Source organism: Harpia harpyja, chromosome 5, assembly GCF_026419915.1.
Source record: "Harpia harpyja isolate bHarHar1 chromosome 5, bHarHar1 primary haplotype, whole genome shotgun sequence".
NCBI lineage: Eukaryota > Metazoa > Chordata > Aves > Accipitriformes > Accipitridae > Harpia > Harpia harpyja.
The window spans coordinates 55789390-55810225 of record NC_068944.1 but is presented as its reverse complement, the minus strand read 5'-3'; the positions used below and the strand labels follow the sequence as shown (position 1 = coordinate 55810225).

The 20836-nt window shown below is 38.0% G+C and overlaps 1 protein-coding gene across 1 annotated transcript in view; it reads left to right on the top strand.

Moving 5' to 3' along the window:
- The window catches only part of RGS22 (regulator of G protein signaling 22), a 63486-nt gene that overhangs the window by 26309 nt on the left and 16341 nt on the right, over positions 1–20836 (top strand). Inside the window, exons 13-20 of the mRNA XM_052787606.1 lie at positions 217–322; positions 2222–2347; positions 3918–4019; positions 9917–10111; positions 14693–14785; positions 15313–15479; positions 18620–18782; positions 19399–19557. Coding sequence (XP_052643566.1) covers positions 217–322; positions 2222–2347; positions 3918–4019; positions 9917–10111; positions 14693–14785; positions 15313–15479; positions 18620–18782; positions 19399–19557 — 1111 coding nt within the window. The remainder of the gene's footprint in view (positions 1–216; positions 323–2221; positions 2348–3917; positions 4020–9916; positions 10112–14692; positions 14786–15312; positions 15480–18619; positions 18783–19398; positions 19558–20836) is intronic.

Below are 20836 nucleotides of genomic sequence, written 5' to 3'. Positions count from 1 at the left end.
TCAAAGATACGCTGTGCCAGTGATTTCCACAGGGCCACATGAAAATTCCTCTACATTTTTTACATTTATTGTACATTTGAACTCCATGTACTTTTTCCTCTACTATTCACTATGTCATTCTACCTCTCTCATGCCCCTTCTTAGTTGTCCATTTTATAAGCAGTCCTAGTTTTTTCTTAAATATGTATTGAAAATTTTGTTTGTTTGTGAATCCAGGCCAAAGTCAGTGAGCAGAGACATGATTCATTGCTTAGCTTTGGATGGCACCAAAGACTCAAAATACCAGGGTCATAGAAAGTACACCTATGCTGAGCTGCTCCTGGTAAGTACTACTAGGAAATATTAGTTATCCTGAATCATGGGTTAAAACACTTTATTCTGTGGTATTAAAGGGGAAGTAGTCAATGACAGGGAGAAATTGGTTTGATTATATGAATGCCAATGCCTTATGCAGAGGTATAATTAGAATGTCAGCATTTTCTGTGTGGTATCTGTCACCTATTTGATAGGAAATCATGGCACATATAGAGGTTTATTTTCACTAGAAAGTGTTGATCTTCTCCATGGTGACCATATGTTCAGTAGGCTATTATAGAAAACTCACTGGATAAATGCTTCAGTGGAATTGTTGCCTGGGAAAGTATACCAGACTTACAGTGAAAACTGAATCTGCCCTAGAAAGTCATTAAAATAGTAAAATTCATAAAAGGAAAATGCTTCACTTGTACAATTCCTCTTTATTGCTTGTGTACTTCATTCTTTTCTTTGTTGAATTATTGCCTGCTAAGCAGGCCCTCAATTCAGCAAACCTCAGGAGGGACAGGCTGCACAGAAGAGCCTTTTCTCAATAACTGTGAAAATACTGACAAATTGAACATATGAGATATCAAGATCTGGCAATTCAAAATATATCCAAAACCTTTTGCATTTTTGGAATGGTGTTGAAACAGCCTGCTGTTTCACGGAGGTATTGATACCCATGGCCTCACAACTAAAAAAACCCACAAACATATTATGAAATCTGGGCCTATTTACATATGCAGTTCACATCATTGTTGATCACTTCAGCACATGATTGATTGTTTTTCACATCAAAATCATATTTTGTTTATTACTTCACTGCAATCGTTTTACTTCTTTGTTAATTTTGACAGAAGAAAAGGCTAGTCTTTGCAATCAGGGGACGTTTGCAGTTAGAAATGTATATTCAGGAAACGTTCACACCATGAACTATTAGTTTTTATACACCTTCATCATGCAGAGTTTCCCTCTGGCTGAGGGAGGAAAACAGTATCCATTTACACTTACAGGGCTAGACTGGAACCTACAGTCAGGACCCCAAAATTTACCATCACAAATATGATGCAAAGGGGAATGCAGGGATTCATAGTTTAAATTCATACTGGGGAGGGGGACCTTCCCACTCTGCTTCAGAAGTCTGGCTTCCTCCTGCCCTTCTCCATCCCTGTTACTGTTTAGAAGGAAGCTGGTTGTCAGCCACCATACTCATCTGCTCCCACTTCTGCCATCAGAGACAGCAAGCCAGCCAAAGTTTCTCCCTTGTGATCATCAGAAGCTAATTTACTACTTTGTAACCTCCTCTAGCTTCTCTGTGAGCATTGTCAAAATGGATGTATTCTTTCTCAAATGCTCCAGGAGCTAGCCACAGTAAAGAGCATGGATTTCTTGCCCCCCAAAATACTCATGCTTTTGTTGCTGATGTCAGTGGTGTAACCATAGGAGACATATCTTTTGTTCCATGATTGTTAATTGTTTTGAGGCTTGACCAAATAACCGCCTGTTAACGTCTCTTAATTCAAAACACAGTAGCCTGAGCTGAGACAACTTTTGACAGCTAAGTGATATGGTTTAGTATCATTGGAATTGCCTGGATTCAGAGCTAAAGAGTTAATGACAGAATTAAGGCCAGGTTTGTTTTTCTGTTTCAAGTATTGAGGAACCACCTAAAGGATGCTATGGTCATTTTGCTACTCTGCATGCCTTCAGTCATCAGACTTATTCCATTGGACGTGAATTCTTAGTGGGAAAATGGTATGGAGAACTATGATCAATTGCATTTGTAGTAGAAAATGGAGTCTAGTTTCTTGGGATGAAGATACCAATTGAACACACTGCATGGCCCTTCATTGCAATGTACTGACATTTGAAAATAATGAAAGCCTGTTATTCCTTGCCGTATAACTATATTTTATTTGTCCAGGGGAAAAGTGCTGCTGGCAGTGCTGTCTTAGGGGGATCAAGAATGGAAAGCATGCTGCAGTCTCTTTATTTGGAGAACAGAGCAGGCTACTACTTCACACACTTCTGTGAGAAGTCAGGGAATAAGGTATGAGCATTTTCCTACCCTGTGATAATTTAGTCCACAATTGACTGAATGCCAAGTTATAGAGGGCAGCCAGACTGAAAAAAAAAATGGAGAAAGAAAGATTGATGACTGGATGAATTATTACTTGTGAGACTTCAATCCCTCAACAACAATAAACTGTTCATGTGTATATTCAAACTAATGACAGGTCTTAACCAAGCTGTCAGATCCTAACTGTCTCAAACCTATTGGAAATCTGATTGTACCATCAGGGATAAAAAAAGACAAATCATTTTTAAAAACTAGCCTTTAACTTGGCAGAAAAAATGAGGTCTTAACCCACAAAAACATTTTTAAAAAAGATGGAAAATCTGCTATGCTATTACTCATGATAATCTGCCTCCTTCTTACTTGTTGGGTTAGTGATGTCCAAAATCTCCAATGTTTTAAAAACGTTCTTCTGCTTCCACGAAGCTTCTTGGATTTCTGAGAAACATAACACTATTTCTTCTCTGCAGTCAGCAGATCCATCATTCATTGCTGGGTGTAAATTGAGGATTGGTTGGAACAAGTTATGAATCTGAGTCAGTGTTTAGTGGCTTTGCAGAAAAATTGAGTCTTTAGGGGAGATTTGAATGCAATCAAGATGGACATCTGTTTCACCGCTGGCACAAACCAGAATCCAGCAGCAGTAGCTAGAAATGCCTTTGGCTACCAGAAGGCAAGAGCCAGTGTTTCCAAAGCTGAATACCTTCAGCTAAAAATGTTAAATGTGTATAGGTAGAAATCTAAATAAAAGTAACTTATTTTTTCATAAGAGATAGGCACCCATCCACGTGTCCTCTAGCCTTTGCAGGTGCCAGACTCCTTTGAAAATTATTTCCTTAAGGTTTTGTCTACAACCGTGGAGCCTATTTCACTCATATGCCAGGTCTGGCAGGCTACAGTTTGTGGAGCTAAGTTCCTTGCCCCTATCTTTTTGGAACACTTCCTTTATTGTCCAGTGATGGGAGTTTCAGGGTATTTTTAAGATCCAAACCCCATAAGCACATGATTAAAACAGAGGACTTGGGGAAAGATCTAGACTCCTTCTGAAAGATCATTTGATGTTTGTTTGAATTTATGATGAAATGGGGCCAAGACTCTGTGCCTCAGAAATGCATGTAATAAAAATGTAATGATAGTCCCAGTAACATATGTCAAGTACACAATATTTAATTGTTTTGGTTATTGTTGCAAAATGCTATTTCACCATGGCACAAATTCTGCATGTCCATTATCAGCATTTCTTCTTTAGTGCTGGCTTTATGCCACTGAAATGTGGTTACTCTTCAAATGTTAACTACAATGTTAACAATTTTAATGGCCAATTATGCATAAAGGATACAATAAAAGATATAGTAACACAGTGACAATGCCATTAAATATGTTGTCCTTCTGCCAGTATGTAACAGAAGATTAAATCCATTTTAAATTGGGCTTGATTTATGATGACCCCAAGGAGCTAAATAATTACTTGCATTGGAAAATCAACCTTTTATGAAGCTGTGATATTTGGGTAGCAATAACTTATAATATTTTTCATCTCTAGTTGTGGAAGAACAGTGCGTACTTTTGGTTTGACCTACAGGCTTATCATCAGCTTTTCTACCAAGAAACTCTTCATCCTTTTAAAATATGCAAGCAAGCTCAAGTAAGTCGTAAATAATGTGTTTTCCCTTTGCAAATACATTTGTTCATTCCCTTCACAAATACATTTATTCAGTGTAAAGACTGAAAAGAAGATAGAAAGTAGAAAAGTTTCCAAATCTTGGCAACCCACACCAAAGTAAATCTGGGCTGTGGACAATAAAAGAAGCTCTTTGGATTTTTTCCATGGAATTTCTTGATTTAAATGTTAAACATGCATAGTTTGATTTCTAGACTCTCCTGCCTGTTCCCAGTTTTATCTATTATACTCAGTTTACCTAATCTCCCCTTTGCTACTCTGTGTCGTATTTGGAAACTGTCTGCTTAGTGTTAACATCAAAGATAATATATTTTATAAATCATATAATTGTGCTGTAGCTTTCCTTCCATCTCCCGTGGGTTAGAATTTCAGGTCTCACAGTCCAGACCTTAGAAAATGACCTTAGTCATGAAAATGGATCTTGTCAGTCCTGTTTTTCTTTTTCTGACTGTCAGGGCATCATTATGCTCTTTTCACAGTCATCATGTCCCCCATTTGATGTTTAGACCCTCACTTACTGTCAAACGGAACTGATATTTCCTATAAATGAGCATTCTTTATTGAGCATGCACTTTAAGTCAGGGAATAAAACAAAAGTCAACGGGTTCACCACAGGCCATGGGTGCTGATAGCTGTCACTGACTGCAGAATAGTCTGATAGTGCCAGGGAAGGAGGCTGAAGCAGTGTGATATCATTAGAAGAACTCCAAGCAACTTTAAAAATCACTTTGTGAAACTGGTCTTTTTTTCCTCTGTAAACCTTGTGTAGGAGTATATCCTATCTGCATATTTCAATATACGCTGTAATAGAGCTACTTCACATGTCATTGGAACAAATATCTGTAGAGAGCAGTGGAGAATAATCTCTTTGTATGGCTTATGTTACTGAGCATCTGGACTTCCTTGAATTTGTCGTCTTTTCCTACTTGGAGGTTTTACTGGGGCAAATGAAAAAATTTTGCATATTTGTCCAGAATTCTCACCTGAATCAGTGTTATTTGTACAGAAACTCCAAGCAGAAGCTGAGGCACAGTGTCCCCCCTCTCTCCTGCCACACACACTGGCTAACTTGAACTGCTACCCTATTTAGTTGTTTTCCCCTCCAGCTCTACTTATGGCCCGAGGCCAAGGGCAACGACTGTCTCCCATATCTGCCCAGGCCGATGTGTGACTAGGGACCCCACTCACAACAGGCATGCAAATTAACCATATCTAGACTGTGTCTTCACTTTCCTATATGTTTTGTTGCAGGCTAAATCTTAATTATGGTCCATGATGATTTTCAGTTTGCTTTCATTTCATACCAGCTTACACTCTTCCTGCAGTGGTTGCATAGCTGAAAAATAAGGCTCAGGTCTTTTTTTACTTTTCTTATCTTGTTTCCAGTGCTGGCCTGGTGGTGACAGCAGAACATCGTACAATCAGTGTTACCAGGCAATTGCAGAGAGCTACATACACATAACCATTAAAGTAAATACATCAAAACGAAATATGTGAAACTGTTCCATTAGCATAACTAACAGCTGAAATGTAACATAACAAATCAACACATGTGCTGCAACATTTGGTATCATTCTCAAGCTTGCCTTTTAAGGCTGCACAAAAATTATTCTTGTTTTCATTGGAACGCAGTAAAGAGTCAAGCTGCATCCAATCTACAAGGTCTGCTTATGGAAGAGGTGCCTTCCCAAATTCTGCGCTCACCTTTGGCACAATAAGATAGTAATTCCAAATACTCCTAAGAGAACATGGATCAGATTCACACAACACATCATCATATATATTTTACTATTTATTACAGAAAGAGACATCCAGAGTATTCTGTATGTGTTCTCCCTGCTTCCTGTTAGAAACAAGAGCAAACCTGGATTGCTGTGTATCTGCTACTCATTGTTTAATTTGTTAGGCATTTTTATCTCAGCTTTATGATAGAGTAAGAAAATGCATTCTAAGGTGTATATTCATTCATCCAGAGAAAGAAACTACAGTGAGAATGAAATCTGATGGGTAAGTAAAACGATGAGTACTGGTAATCATCCAGGAACATATATGGTTATTCACTATAAACATAAGCACAGGAGTGTAAAATAAATTGGGAAAGAAAAGCAATAAAGGAACACATATTGTAGTTTTGGATAAAAAAAAATAGTTATTGAGAGTTACAAAATTTAATACAGTTATGGGAAGTACAATATTTTAACACTAGAATCAATTTAGAAAAAGGGAGTTATCATTACTGTGAACTTTTAGGGTCAGACACAAGATTTATGTTAGTGGAAAGTGATGATGGGGGTTAAGGCAGTTTAGCCTTTCCATTTAAGACCAACCAGTGCATTGTATTCTTCCATCATATGACTCTGTCAAGCAGCTGCACAAGCCCCTCGTTTAGATCAGAGCAATATCCACGCCTTTGGGCAGCAATACAAAGCACTTGGACTTACATCTTTTCCGTGTTTGTTGCTTCACTCTAGTTATTCTGAGATTGCTTACCAAAGCCGCCTCATCTGGGGATGAATTCACACCAAAACCCAAGGCCTGAACAATCCCTGATTTGGAAGCCATAAATGAGGCCAAAGCCTTAACCTGAATTTCCTAAGCATTTTATATGTTCAGATTTGTTCAATTATAAGTAATTTCAAGATGCAAACTCTGACCAAATTTCCAGATAGGGTTTTGCATTCAATCCATCACTTGTTCTAATACATTTATAGGAAATATATAGCTGGCAGGTAGGAAAATTCTTTGTGTTTTACAAAAGGAATAAAGCATTGAATAAATGAAGTATGATGTCACATGCTTAAGATTTTTGTATGAATTTGATAACCTCTAAGTTCATTTAATGTAATTTTTTTCCTGTTGATCCTTTAGGAGATTGGCTAATACAACATTTTCACTATTCCACTGAGATTCAGAAAACCACAGGACTTCCATGACATGGGAGTCAAAAAAGGCTATGAATATTCCTTTTTAAAGGATACAATGTATTTTTCCCCTATATCTTGCTAACTTCCTTGCCCAGTGTTGAAGGCTGTGAACACAGACACTTTGCCTCTTTTTTGGCATGTCTAGAACTCTTTGCAGTTGGTTTTCTTGCAGTCCTTGCATTCAAATCAGTACAGATCTACAGATGCGCCTGGACCCTCAGCAAGGGACACAGGGATGAAAGCTCCTTCTCATTTCTCCTTTATCTGCAAGTGCGTGCATTCACTTTGTCACTTTCACTTGGTGAGTCAAATCCCATAGCAGTGGATTCTTAGAAGAATTTAAGCAGAAAGATGGCATCATGCCAAATCCTCAGGCACTGTAAATCTGCATCCTTCAAAAGTGAAGAGGCCATCCTGATTACAGCACTAAGGGTCTGGCCCTTTGGGTTTGGAAAAGTGTAGTTCTACAGCTAGCTTAACCACGTCTAAATTTCTGCTTCACATGTATTTCCAACCCTAATTATTGTTTCTGGAAAAAAATGTCTGTCTTTACTATGCTCCAGTTTTGCATGTGAAATTATACAGGACTGGGGGCAGTACTGCAGGTAGAGCAGCCTGCAAAGGCTGTCCCTAATATGGCAATACATTACGACAGTGTTTATGTGAGCAGATTGTCAATAGTTTTTGGCCAAAGGTTCCTTAGTCTGGGCAATTCCTGACTCTGTAGGCTGATGCTTTTTGTCAGCTCTAAAGAAGAGCGGCAAATATACTCAAGTTAAGCCATTTCATACAAAATCATGGGGGAAAGAAGAGTTCCGCCCAAGAAACTTGTGGAGTGTTTGTTTTGATTTTATTCTTAACACTATGCTAAAAATGATCAGCCATTTGAGGAACCAGGTTAAATGTGTGTTAAAATATTGAGGACCTATTTTGGACCCTTTTCACAAATTTACAGATCCCTTGTGTAGTTTTATGAGTCATAAAAGGTGGAGCAATGTAGCCCTAATGACGAATAAAATGGTTAACCTCTCTTTAAAAATTCTATTTTTAAAGATACCACGTCTTTATATCATTGGACTGGTCCCTTCTAATTTGGCTATTTTATAAGTTAAATGTTTTGGATCAGACTAGAACATGATGTAACTGAAACTTTACTAGTGTTAGGGTTCTTCAAAATAACTTCCAACTTTTGAAATCACTATGAATCTAATTAATGCTGTCTCTGTTAAATTTAAATTTATTTGGGGATTTGCTAGAAGGGCATAATTTAGGATAAATATGGTCTTGTTCTTCAGCTAGGACTCTTCCTGTGGATGTCCTCATTCTTTGACCTTACCCTTACACCTGCAGGTCTTTATTGCACTGATAACATGGGCCACAATAGCCACAAACCATCTTTGTTTTCAGGGATTAGATCTATGTAGAAAGGGGGTGGAATCCTGCATAGACAGTAAATATAGTAATCATAACAAGTTCTAACTGTGGGATGGATGTCAGCCATCGTAGCCTTGTATTCCTCAGTGACCTGATATCAGGAGAGTCTAAAGGGTCTGTTTCAAATTGTTAAGGTCCAAAATAATGGGGATGTAGCCTGGCACTGTTGCTGTTTAAAAGAAAGAGTCTAATAAATCAGAATTTCATTTAAAACAAACAGAAACATAATTATTTAATGTATTCAAACATTCTCCCACTGTGCCTGAAATCTAAACACAACAGTGTTTTATTACTGCTTGAACACTGAGTAAATGTATTATTTCCTTTTCTACTGCTTTGTACATCTGCTAGTTACAGCTGGATTCTAGCAACATAAGGAAAATGAGAATTATCAGAAACCTGCATTCTTCATTGTCAAAACTGTGTGATAATAAATAGTGAAGATGGGCTCCTCAGTGCCATCCTAGAGAGAAATTCTGATTTATGCTACTAATCTGACCCCCTGACCATATGTTTGAAAATTAGTTAGACTTTGACAATATGAAGAAGAGAAAACATTTATAAGTATATGAAATTTGTTATGGCAGCATCTTTTTTCTCTTGAGTTCCTAGCTGCAGTCAGAATCATGATGTATTAGGAAGATATTCTGGAATATCTTCTTCCAAGATATTCCTGGAAGAAAGTGTTTTTCTCTGAGTTTTCAATGTTCTTTTTCATAGCAACTTATGAAACCTTTAAAAACCAAGAATTTGACTTAGGGGACTATTTGGAAAAAAAAAAATCATTTGAAATAAATAAAAAAATTACTCTATGCTTCAAGAATGAGCTGCTAGTTGAGAAGGAAACATTCTCCAGGTTCAGCTTTCTTCTGTTTGTACATGTTGAATAGCAAACTCTGTATGCTTTGCAAAAAAGCATGTTGTAAACCTTGCTTTGGTAAGGATTTAGACCTCAGTTGTGCAGTGGTATCTTCTGTTACAGATCCTGTACCATGATGGAGTCTCACCAATGTCAAAGAACTGTGCAAGAGAATCTCCACACAGAATGAAATTTTATAATTTTTCATTAATTTTAACCTTAATTTTACAAATTCCCATCTATTCAGAAGAAGTAAGACTCCTTCACAAATTGGCCCAGCACATATTCTGCAAAACAACAATGTGACTTCATGAAGAATGCAGTTGGTGTAATGATTGTGGTTATCTGAACCCAACTAAGAATCAGCCAAATATCTCCAAGCAAAAATCACATTAAGCATCATTTTGTGATCTAACCATTTTAACAAGTAGGAGTAAAAATGGCAGAGAGGTGAGTTATGGCAATAACTGAATTTTGGACAAAACAGTAATATTGGTAAAAACAAGGCAGGTGTAATTAGATATATGTTCAGAATATACAGCAGGGAAGTGGGGGACAAATATGCATTAATTCTCTCCTTCAATGGACTGTGACCATTGGAAGGGATGATGGCTAAGAAATGGTTTTCTTCTGTTTTATTGTAGTTCCTTTATGCAACTTACATTGCCCCATCTGCCAATATGGACATTGGACTTCATCAGAGTAAGAAAAACGTGATTTATCAGAAAATTGACCCAGCTTTTGAGGATCTTTTTGACATAGCAGAAGAATATATCCTCACTGTTCTGCTAGAACCGTGGATGAAGATGGTGGAAGCAGACAAATATGCTTATGGAAAGGTAACTGATCTCAATGACACCATGAAAGATTCTTATGCTGGGGAAGAAATTCACAGGAGCCTTCATATGCAACCCTGTTACATTTATAGTCAGGAAGGGAGAACTATTACAGGATGTTTTGCTTCCCTACTCCTTTCTATGCTGATGCGTGGAGTAGGCTGAGCTTCCTGTGGAGAGCAGGCTTCCCATCTGAAAGGAAGGTGCAGGCTTCATAGACCCCTTGGTCTGAGAATTAGGGAGGAATGGATCTTGCTATGGCAAAATTTCTCTTTGGACTCAGGAAGTGTCATGTTGCTGCAATCTTATCATTGATCAAAAGTAGTTTTCTTATGATGGATTGCCCACAAGCCTTCTATGTTTTTCATGATAAGCACAAAATAAGCTGTGTTTCTAGAGTGTGTCGTGGTTTAACCCCAGCCAGCAACTAAGCACCACACAGCTGCTTGCTCACTCCCCCCCACCCAGTGGCATGAGGGACAGAATCGGAAAAAAAAAGTAAAACTTGTGGGTAAAGATAAGAACAGTTTAATAGAACAGAAAGGAAGAAACTAATAATGATAATAACAACAATATTAAAATGACAATAATAATAATAAAAGGACTGGAATATACAAGTGATGCACAATGTAAGTGCTCACCACCTGCCAACCGACACCCAGTTAGTACCCAAGTGGCGATTCCTCCCAGCCCCACTTCCCCCAGTTTATATACTGGGCATGACATCACATGGTATGGAATATCCCTTTGGCCAATTTGGGTCAGCTGCCCTGGCTGTGTCCCCTCCCAACTTCTTGTGCCCCTCCAGCCTTCTTGCTGGCTGGGCACGAGAAGCTGGCAAATTCTTGACTTTAGACTAAACACTACTTAGCAACAACTGAAAACATCATTGTGTTATCAACATTCTTCTCATACTGAATCCAAGACATAATACTATACCAGCTACTAGGAAGACAATTAACTCTACCTCAGCCAAAACCAGGACAAGTGTCAGTACAGTGATGCTAGGTCCATGTTAATTGTATCAAGTATTTCTTGGTGTTTAGAATTAAAGTGCAGCTACTGCTTAGCGTAAGTGGAAATGTGATATGGTGATCCAGCTGTATTTTCCCCGAACACTTTTTAGATAGCTGCCCTGCTGGCTTCCTGAAGTAGGTGGCTCAGTTGTGTAGTCAGTTCTAATCCCAGAAAGCCTCTGAAGGCTTGAATTGAGCAGGCTCATGGAGGTCAGAGGAGATGGCTGCAATCCTGACTCTGCTTTTGACAAATAAGAACAAGAAATGGTAGAGGAAGTGGTGGATGCTGTGGCGCTCTGCTCTTTGTAAACTTACCTGCAAGTTACCACCTGTATGTCAGACTTCTAATTCCAAGTCTTTAACATCTCTCTCTTGGATATGGAAGGAGAAACTTACAATGGGCAATCAAGGAATTGCATTTCTCCACTATGACCTTAGACGAAGCATCGCCATTTTTACAGCAGTATTGCCAGCTTCTTCAGCACTTTGCAGCTGAGGAGGTTCATGAAGCAGAGGTCTTATCCACATTTTTCTGTTTAATAGTCTTTGATGAGGTATGTTTTTCCTTATGGGTTTATGTAAATGTGTCTTGAGTCATTTTATATCTTCAGCCTCACTATAGCAGTGGGTTTCATGGTTTAATCATGCAATAGGAGAAAAAAAATGCTTATCTTGGTTTGTTTGCAAACCCCTCTCTCAGAATTTCACCCGGTGCCCTAGTTGTGTATGCCATGAGGAACAGTGAACAATTGTTATCTTGGCATATTCTCAATGCTTCTATGCTTTTACATGTTTCTGTTGTATCCCACTTCAATTACATCTCTTTGAAACTCAAGAATCCTAGGCTATTTGACCTCTCCTCTTACAGAAGGTATTCCATACCTTTGTTACACTTATCACCCCATCTCTATCTGTTATTTTATATTCTTTTGATGAGATGCAAGCAGTACTCAAGATCTGGATGCACTAAGGATTATCCAGTGGCAGAATCATGTTTTCTGTTTTGCTCTTTGTTCCTTTCCTAATTGTTCCTATGATTCTAATTGCCTTTTGACTCCTGGTGAACTTTGAGTGGATGTGCAAAATGTAAGCTAATAGCCATCTGCAATGATTCCAAGATCTCTTTACTAAGTAATAACAACTAATGGAAAGCCCTAATTTGGAGCTCACTGGAATGACTTAATGTTTATTGTTGTTGAATTCAGCTGCCTTTTTATCACGCAGACGTTAAAGTGTCCTGAAATCCTGCAGCTCTTCACAGTCAATTTAATATTTTACTCTGTGGAATCGTTTTGCAAACTTTGTTGTCTCCTCACTCACCTCCTTTTCCAGATAATTTCTGAATGTTTAAAAAAACAACCTCAGTGCAGATCCCTGTGAGACTCCAATAGGAACCCCACCCCATAATAAAAGTTAATTATTTATTTATTATTTTCTACCTTCCAATTAATTCATAAGGGGACCTCCCTCTCATCCTGTGATAACTTAATTTCCTTAAGAAACTTTGAAAGTTTGAACATTGAAAAAAACTTACTAAAATGAAGTATGCTAATTCAAAGACATCTGCATAATATTCTCTTTGCATTTCAGCATCTTTTCTAAGCTTTCAGATAAATTATTTTTTCTAAGCTATTTCAGCTATAATTGTTTGTGACCTGCAAAACACTGTGTAATTGATTGATGCTTTCATTAATCTGAAATTTTATTTACTTTCTATCAGACTAGTTTTAGTCTTTTGTAAATGTATATTTTCCATGTGTATTATCAATACTAGTTGTCTAGTATCTATTGCCAGTCCTCACTGAGTCAAGTTATCGACTCAGCTGAGTATTATTATACATCATTTTTGTACAAAAAGGACTCTGCTTTTGAGCACTCTCCCAGGACAGTGTTTTCACTGCTTCTAGTGATGGAAGAATTGCTCCAAAGTGAGAATTGAAAATATAAACTTTTGCTTTAAGTTAAGTTAATATGTGTGTCAGTTTATACCTCCTTGAGTTAACTGAGGGATAATCTATTGCCCTTTCAGTTTAGATGATGCTTTGCTTTGCAAGTGTAGTTACGTGCAGACTTCTAAAAGTGCCCTAATAACACAAACATCTTAATCAGAGCATGAAAAAACAGAACTAAATCCTTTTGAGTGCACAATACATGCATTTATGAAGAGTTATAATATACAAACATAAAACGACCTGTTCTAGGAGGCACTAGAGTCTCTTTGTACTAGGCACAGGCTGATGCTCAGGCACACTCCTTCCCAGCACAAAGACAAGGTCTGCTTTGTATTTTGTTCAGTCCCTGGCTCTACTCTTCCCCTTTGTTCTACCATACAGCAGGATATATTTGGCCCATAATGAAACAAGATATTTTATCAAGAATTAGGTGAGTCCAAAATTGTTTATTTGGGACATGGTCAGTATGTATGTACATTTTTATCTTTAAATGAAACATGAAAACAGGAGAGCTCCCTTTTATTGTTGACTCTCATCCTGCCTCTAGCTGCTTTCTGTTTAAACTTTATGAAAAATGTTCTGAGTTATTTTCCTATTTACTTTTAAACTACATTTTCTTTTAAAGGAAAGAATACCCCAAAAGCACTTTATAACAGTGGAATAGAGTTACACTGAGCCTGAAGGCATTCAGATAACACGATGATTATTGTGGTATTCACACTTAGACAAAAGCGTAATGAGTATTAATTTAAAAACTCTTCTCTTGCACATAAACTCTTGCATATTAAAACCACAGCTTTCTAATCTTTGTAAGGGGCATACTAATCAGTATAATGCATTGGCTCAATTTTACTAAATATCCTAAAACCTGCATTTGAATGGTTTAGTCAGTCGAGAGGGTCACCAAACTATTCCTTATGCTGTTACCGATTGTTTGCCCATAACATTGAGAACCGTTCTAGTTATATACATAAGGCTTCTAATTAAGTTAAAAAATGCCAATACTTCATGAGTTCTAATCATGCACAATTTATTATTTTAAGGCATTACCTGGTATAAAACTAATGAAGGGGACAAGACTGAAAGTCTGACAGCTTTCACCTTCATTGTTTAGGTATTATAGCATCTTTCTTGTCTTAAATTTCCATTTCTGGAAATCTGTGGCACTCTATCTTTTGATATTTCCCACTGAGAGTCATAGTTTTAAGATCTGTTTTTCTGCTTCTCAGTGGCACTTTGACATACAATTTGCTGGTGTAGGCAATCAGGTAAGTCTGACACAATATACACAATATAATATATACACTATATACACAATATAATTTAGCAATTTTTTAAATACAAAATTCTTTTCTTAAAGATACAGTTAGGTTATTTAGTGGTGTTCTGTAGAAATCTACATGTGATCCTACACAGATCTGAAAACTTTATTCTACCAGAGCTTTTAGTTAAATTGTTTTTCACAAGGATGTGACTTCTCATGTCTTCTAAACATCAGTCTCATTACTGGCAAACGTATTCTTTTCTATCCACTGTCACTGGCAAGGTGCCTGTCCAGTTCTCCATCTTTCTATAATGTGGACTGTAGGGATGACATAAGATATTATTTTTATTAGGTGGAGTTGGTGGAAGAAACTCGACAGCTGGACTCCATGTACTTTAGAAAGCTCCAGGCTTTGCATCAAGAGAGTGGTTCCAAGAAGGATGAGGTAAGACAAGTACCTACTAACAAAAACAAACTCTTTTTCTATCAGAGAGGGTTAACACTTTGAGTATCAGCAATGTAACACTGACTACATGCCAGTTTGGAGAAGCAAGTAGTACGATTTCTACCATACATTTTGGGGAATGATTGACAGCCATTGTGTTAATTACAAATACAGGTCTTCTGTCAGTTACATCAACATCAGACCACTGTATGATTGGAGTCAATGAGACAGTTTCCACTAAAGTCTGTGGAATGTATTTTGGGACCTTAATCTTGAGTAAATACCTCAGTTTCAAGTAAATTACAGGTATATATTGGTTTATTTGATTATGGAACCTGCACACACTGGTATGTTTAAAACAAATGTAAAACTAAAGCTGATTAAGAGCTGGAGCCTTAACTCTATTTTCTCAGCAATCTCAAAGCTGTTTTACAGAGACAGCAGTTATCTAACACAAGGTTTATTAGACTGAGTAAAATATAGAGATGAAAAAAGCAGTTATGCAAGTGAAATAATTTCTTCCTCAGAGTACTGTTGCTGACGCTGGTCTGCCATCCTGCCTTGATGCTCTCAAAGAAGATCAGCACTTGCGTCAAGTTCCCAAAGAATTGGCAGGTACTAATCTATCCGACCTGATCCATGACAAAGAGAAGTTAGAACAGTTCTGGGATTTTCTTAATGAGCATTCTGCTGGGTATGTTTCTTCATTATTATTTCACCCATTTCTAAGTTCAGAAGAAATCTTTGTTGGGGATCTTGGCTACCTAGATGTTCCCATTTTTTTAGTATTTTTTAAAAATGTGTTTGTATATTTATGAAATACACATGCACATTTTTCAGACAGCTGAATTGTCTTAAGATTTTTGGGGTAAAAATTATCTTATCTCAACATGTTTGTATTACAGTTCTGCTTTCAGTTTCTGCTTTGATTAGTGGAAAATGCCTGAGCAGAGCAATTAGTCTACAATGAGTAAAAATTTATCTTTTTTAGTACAGATTCAATTTAGTACATTTTAAAAATTAAAGCTGAATGTTATAAAAGTGTACAAATAGAAGACAGCCACACTATTCTCACAGTATGAGAGCAACTGCAGTTTTGTCTTTGCACTGCTCTGAACAGAATAAAATACCAGCTTGTAGCAGATACAGTTTATGCAGGGTTTTTGAAAAAGTTAGCCCATTTGTTTAAAAACGAAGGTCTAAACAGAAGTTCTAGCAGAAGTAAATGTGAGTTTGCCACCTTTTTTTTTTCCCCCAAGCCCCACACTAACCTCTATCCTGTTTTAGGGAAACAGTTTTTAAGTAACTGCTAGCAAATTGTTGCTTCCTTCCTTTAACCTGGGTTCCCATGAGCTGATGCTTTGCATATTGCCTACTGCTTCTAGTCAAGCACTGCTATTGTTTTAGATTGGATATTGGTCAGCTTTTTCAAAAGTGTCCACAGATGGACATCTAGCACAGGATTCCCCCAGCCAAGACTCAGTGTCATCACTTCTGCTTCTCATCATAGGTTCCCTTTGTAGTCAGAGAGAGAAATACACACTTCTGGACACAATTCTTCTAATTCTGAAGGTAACATCTAAAACTAGTTTGGATGGATCATTCCTAAAGATGGCTATTTCTGCTCACTGACTACAAAAAGACTGTAGGTAATGAGTTCAGATGGAGATTCTTATGCTGTGGGTGCCTATGGTCAAGTGACTTCTGAGTTAGTTGTCTAGATCAATGGTCTCCAAACTTTTTGATTGTGCACCCCATCAGTAAAAAATTTTTGAGCACGCACCCTCAATATACGTATATTTATTTTTTTCTGAATTATATATGTGTGCTACTGAAGTTCTAATATTTTCTTTCTGCCCCTCAATGAATCATCTCGCATACCTCCCTGGGGTGCACACACCCCACTGTGGAGACCCCTGGTCTAGACTTCTTCTCTAACTGGGGAAATAGTAGGAATTGCCAGAGAACAGGTCACCGGCTAGGATGGGGTCCTGGACAGGTATGCTGAATTGCCTCTGGGACTTCCTACCTCTCCGTTAATCACAGACAAGTCTCATCTTAAGTGATAGAGCCAGGCAGAGAAATGTTTAATTTATGGAGAAATTTTATTTTGTAAAAATTCATAATGAAGAAAAACATTTGAAAAAGTCTCACAAAACAGTGTTTTAGAGTGGGTCCAGACCTAGTAACTCTGAAGTCCAGCTGGCATGCTACAGTAAAAATGCTTAATGGTACTATAAGCTGAAGGGATCCTAGAACTAATGCAGTCTGGAAAATTTCAGCAAGAAGCAACAAATGTGTCATTTGCCTCTTCATCAAAATTTATGGTTCTGTTATTGCCCAATTGTAAGTGATCCAAATTTCGGGAAGGACAGGCTGCTGAGTACCTGGGCACAAATTCTGGTAAGAAACTAAACAAAGTTCCATTAATTAATTTTTTGTTGTAAATACAGGTTATCTTCACACAATTGCAGGACAATTTGTGTTACTTTGGGTTAGTGGGTTACCACTTGTTAGTCTTGCCAGACTAACTGACTATGCACATGCTCCTGATCCATTGAAAGGAAAAAGTACAGTATGCTATGATAAGCCACCACTGTAAATGGTTTAACCTAACACACTTTAAGATTATATACTTTGCTTTTTATATGATGGACATATTTGACCAGTTGTCATAGGTAGATGCCAAGGAGTAACTCCATAAACCACAGTAACTTGGATTGCTTGCATTTGGGTGAACTTTCTCACGTTGTGATGAACTAGCAAATGAGCGAATTTCAGTCTCAATAGAACTTAGGTCTGTAAGGGTCTCAAAACACTTTTGAAAGGGAGACATCTGTTCTTAAATCAGTCGGATGCTTTTGAAAGTTTTACTCATAGATTAATGCTTTGAAAAGGCCAGTTATTAACCAAAAGGAAAAGTGAAACAGATTTGTCTGAATTTAATGTTTCATATTTCCTGCTGCAAATACAGTGAATGTCCTCATCAAAACGCTCACAAAACTTCAGCTAATAAAATACTATCAGAAAACAGTCATATAAATTAAACTGAAATTGTAGGTATGTCACATATTCTGTCCTCTGGTTTAAAGAGCAAAACCAATATATGTTCCATTAAAACAAACTTCAATTGATAGTATACACTCAAATGATTATGAACAATATATAAATCAAGAATTGCATATGGAGATTATTCATCACTTACTATGAATACTATGATATAAGTTACTAGCAGTAACTTATGAAAAGGCGGCCCACAAAAAGCCCTAGAAACAAAATTTACCATAAATTGTTTTTGCCTGCTTGACTGTGGACTGACTTAAGCTCTAGTACTTCACATGGGGTAGGAAGGGGGTGATTTCTGGGGCTGACATTCCCAATGGTCATCCCTGCTCCTTCTCAGGCAGTGTGACAAGGAGGCAGAACAGGGGGTGTCAACTCATCTCTCAGTGGCTCACAGCCTGCAGTACTGCTTCAAATTCTCATCTGTTTTATTTTTCATTCTCTCTGTGAGCTCTGCACTATGGCTCAAGTTCACAGTCCCTGGTGGATTTAGCAGTGGCACATTGAGGAGGTTACTCCTTTCAGGGTACCCCAGAAGGGACCCTAAATGAGATCCCTAAGGTGTGTGTTTGATCTGTCTGTTCAGCAAGTGGCATGGTCTCACCAGATGGTACTAGCAAAGAAAAAAAATGACATAAAATTTCAGTCCAATCTGACCTGGTATTTAGGACTTGAACACTTTGGTGGCTTGTGGTTAAACTAATAACTCCCTAGAATGTTGATGAAATTAAGTCAATATTGAAATAACATTCTGTTTAAATTTGTTTGTAGCATGGATCTCATGTGCTGGCTAGATATTGAACAGTTCAGAAAGATGCTCCACAAGGATAAAGAAAAAAGGGAGGAAAAATCTAAAGACATTAAAAACAAATACTTAAACAAAAAATACTTCTTTGGACCCAACAGCCCAGCTACCAGAGAACAACAAGAACAGGTACCAGTTACAAAACTGTTCATAAAGAACAATCACATTGAATGTGACTGAGATAAAAGTCCATAAGCAGCTTTACTCCATTTATTCCCCAAGATATTTCCTCAAATCTTACCTACATTTTTGGCCAGAAATCTGGTTCTGTTCTGGTTGCGGGGGTTCCCTCCTTCCTGTTCAGGCTCTTCCTCCCCTGTCCTTATAGAACAGATCTCTTAAACCCTGATATGAGACTGCAGCCAGAGCATGCACAAGACAGCTCAGAAAAAGTGTAAAAATGTCTTTCAGGCAGAGTGACTTGCTCCAGCTTTCTATTTTGGTATGTCAGTAAAGCCACAGACAGCAAGTCTGAGTTGTGGTACTCCGATATATTTTGATACTTAGGAAATTTACTTGGTCAAGCTGGGGTATTATTTGCTAGAGTCTGTATTCTATTATAGGTAGGGACAAATGTAATCTGTTCCCTTTTATGAAAAGTACATGTGAGCCTTGGGTAAGCATGCATTAAATGCTTTGCTTACAGTTAAGCTCATGCTTTGCTAAATCAAGGATGTAGAGAGATAAAGGACTTTTGGTATACACAAAAGTTTATGTCATGTGTTATTGTATTTGGATTGCTTAGCTAATGCATTCAGGTGGAGGATGGGGACAAATCCTTCATGATCGACTTTCGGCAGCGGTTCTGCTAGAAATTCAGCAATGCATCCAGAAGAGATTAGAAAAACAATGGCTGCCATTGTTCCTGGCAGATGAACACCGTGGGTCAGAGGGACAAGCAGAGGTAATTTTTTAACAACAGCAACATATCCAGGCATTGTTTTTTGTTTGTTTTGTTTACCATTGGGATAAAATGGTTCAGAATGGTTCATTGAATGAGACACTCTAGCATGTACATGTTAAAGCATTTAGCTTGATAATTGTGAAGGCAGGTCCTCTGAAGGCTTAGTCTAGCTGACAGTATTATTGTTAGATCCTAAATCTGAAGGAGCTGGTGTTAGCTCTGCTGCCAGCCAGGCTGCCAGGCTCCTACAATCTTTGCTGTAGTGCTGCACTCTCCATATGCCATTTTGCCCTAGCCATACACTTGCACACAGAAGAAATGCTGCTTTGTGTGAAGGATTTGCCCAAGGGGACAGGAACACAAGCAAATGAGTGGGCTTCCCATGCTGTATTCTCTCTCTCTCTCTCTTATGCTCTCCATATTCTCCCATCTGGAGCTGCAGTGCCTGTAGAAATGACTCCAGGACTTGTGAAATTCTGCTGAGTGGGGAGGTTAACTACTACACGCCTTGTTCCAATTGGTTACTCCAGAAAGTTGCCAGAAAACTGGGAATGAGGAGCCTTTCACTCCTGCTGGCTCATTAGAAAGACTGGGGAATGGGCAGAGCTAACATCTGCCTTTTATGAGAGTGCCTCTGTGGCTGGGATCTGCGTAGGGAGATCACCCTGCTGGTGACAGATGCAAACAGACTTTGTTTTTTGCACTTCCACAACAGCTCTGAAATGCAATGTCATAGCAGAAGGAAATTTGACAGTTCCACCAAGCAGACACATATGCATGCTGCATTGATTCATAAAACTTGTTTTCTATCATCTTTTTAACATCAAGAAGGTTGTCAGAAGTGTTGTCAAAAGTGCATATGAACTGGATCCTTTCCATTGATTCAGAGCAGTAAGCAATCAGAAAAGTATAGGTTCTGGTAAGACAAATTGTAATTTTAATAATGATTATGTTAATTAAGGCAAAATTTTCTAACCCTCTGCCCTTTTTAGCTGAACTCTGCCTCCTTTACAAGCCCTGGCACAAGACCATGTGATAAGGCTAAGATGCTTCCAGGTGTGGAAGCTAGCTCATGACTCTTCTTGCACCTGCTGCACTGTGCTGGCACGGAGAGTAGCCCATGCAGTTTGGAAAATGCTGTATTCAACTCTAATAAACAGTTTACAGGCAATACATACCTCTAATGAGTCTTTTCCTAACTCCATTTATGCCTGACTACTCTTTTCTCTTTCTTATTGCAAATTCAGAGCATGAAAAGGTCCTTTGAAGAAAGTATTTT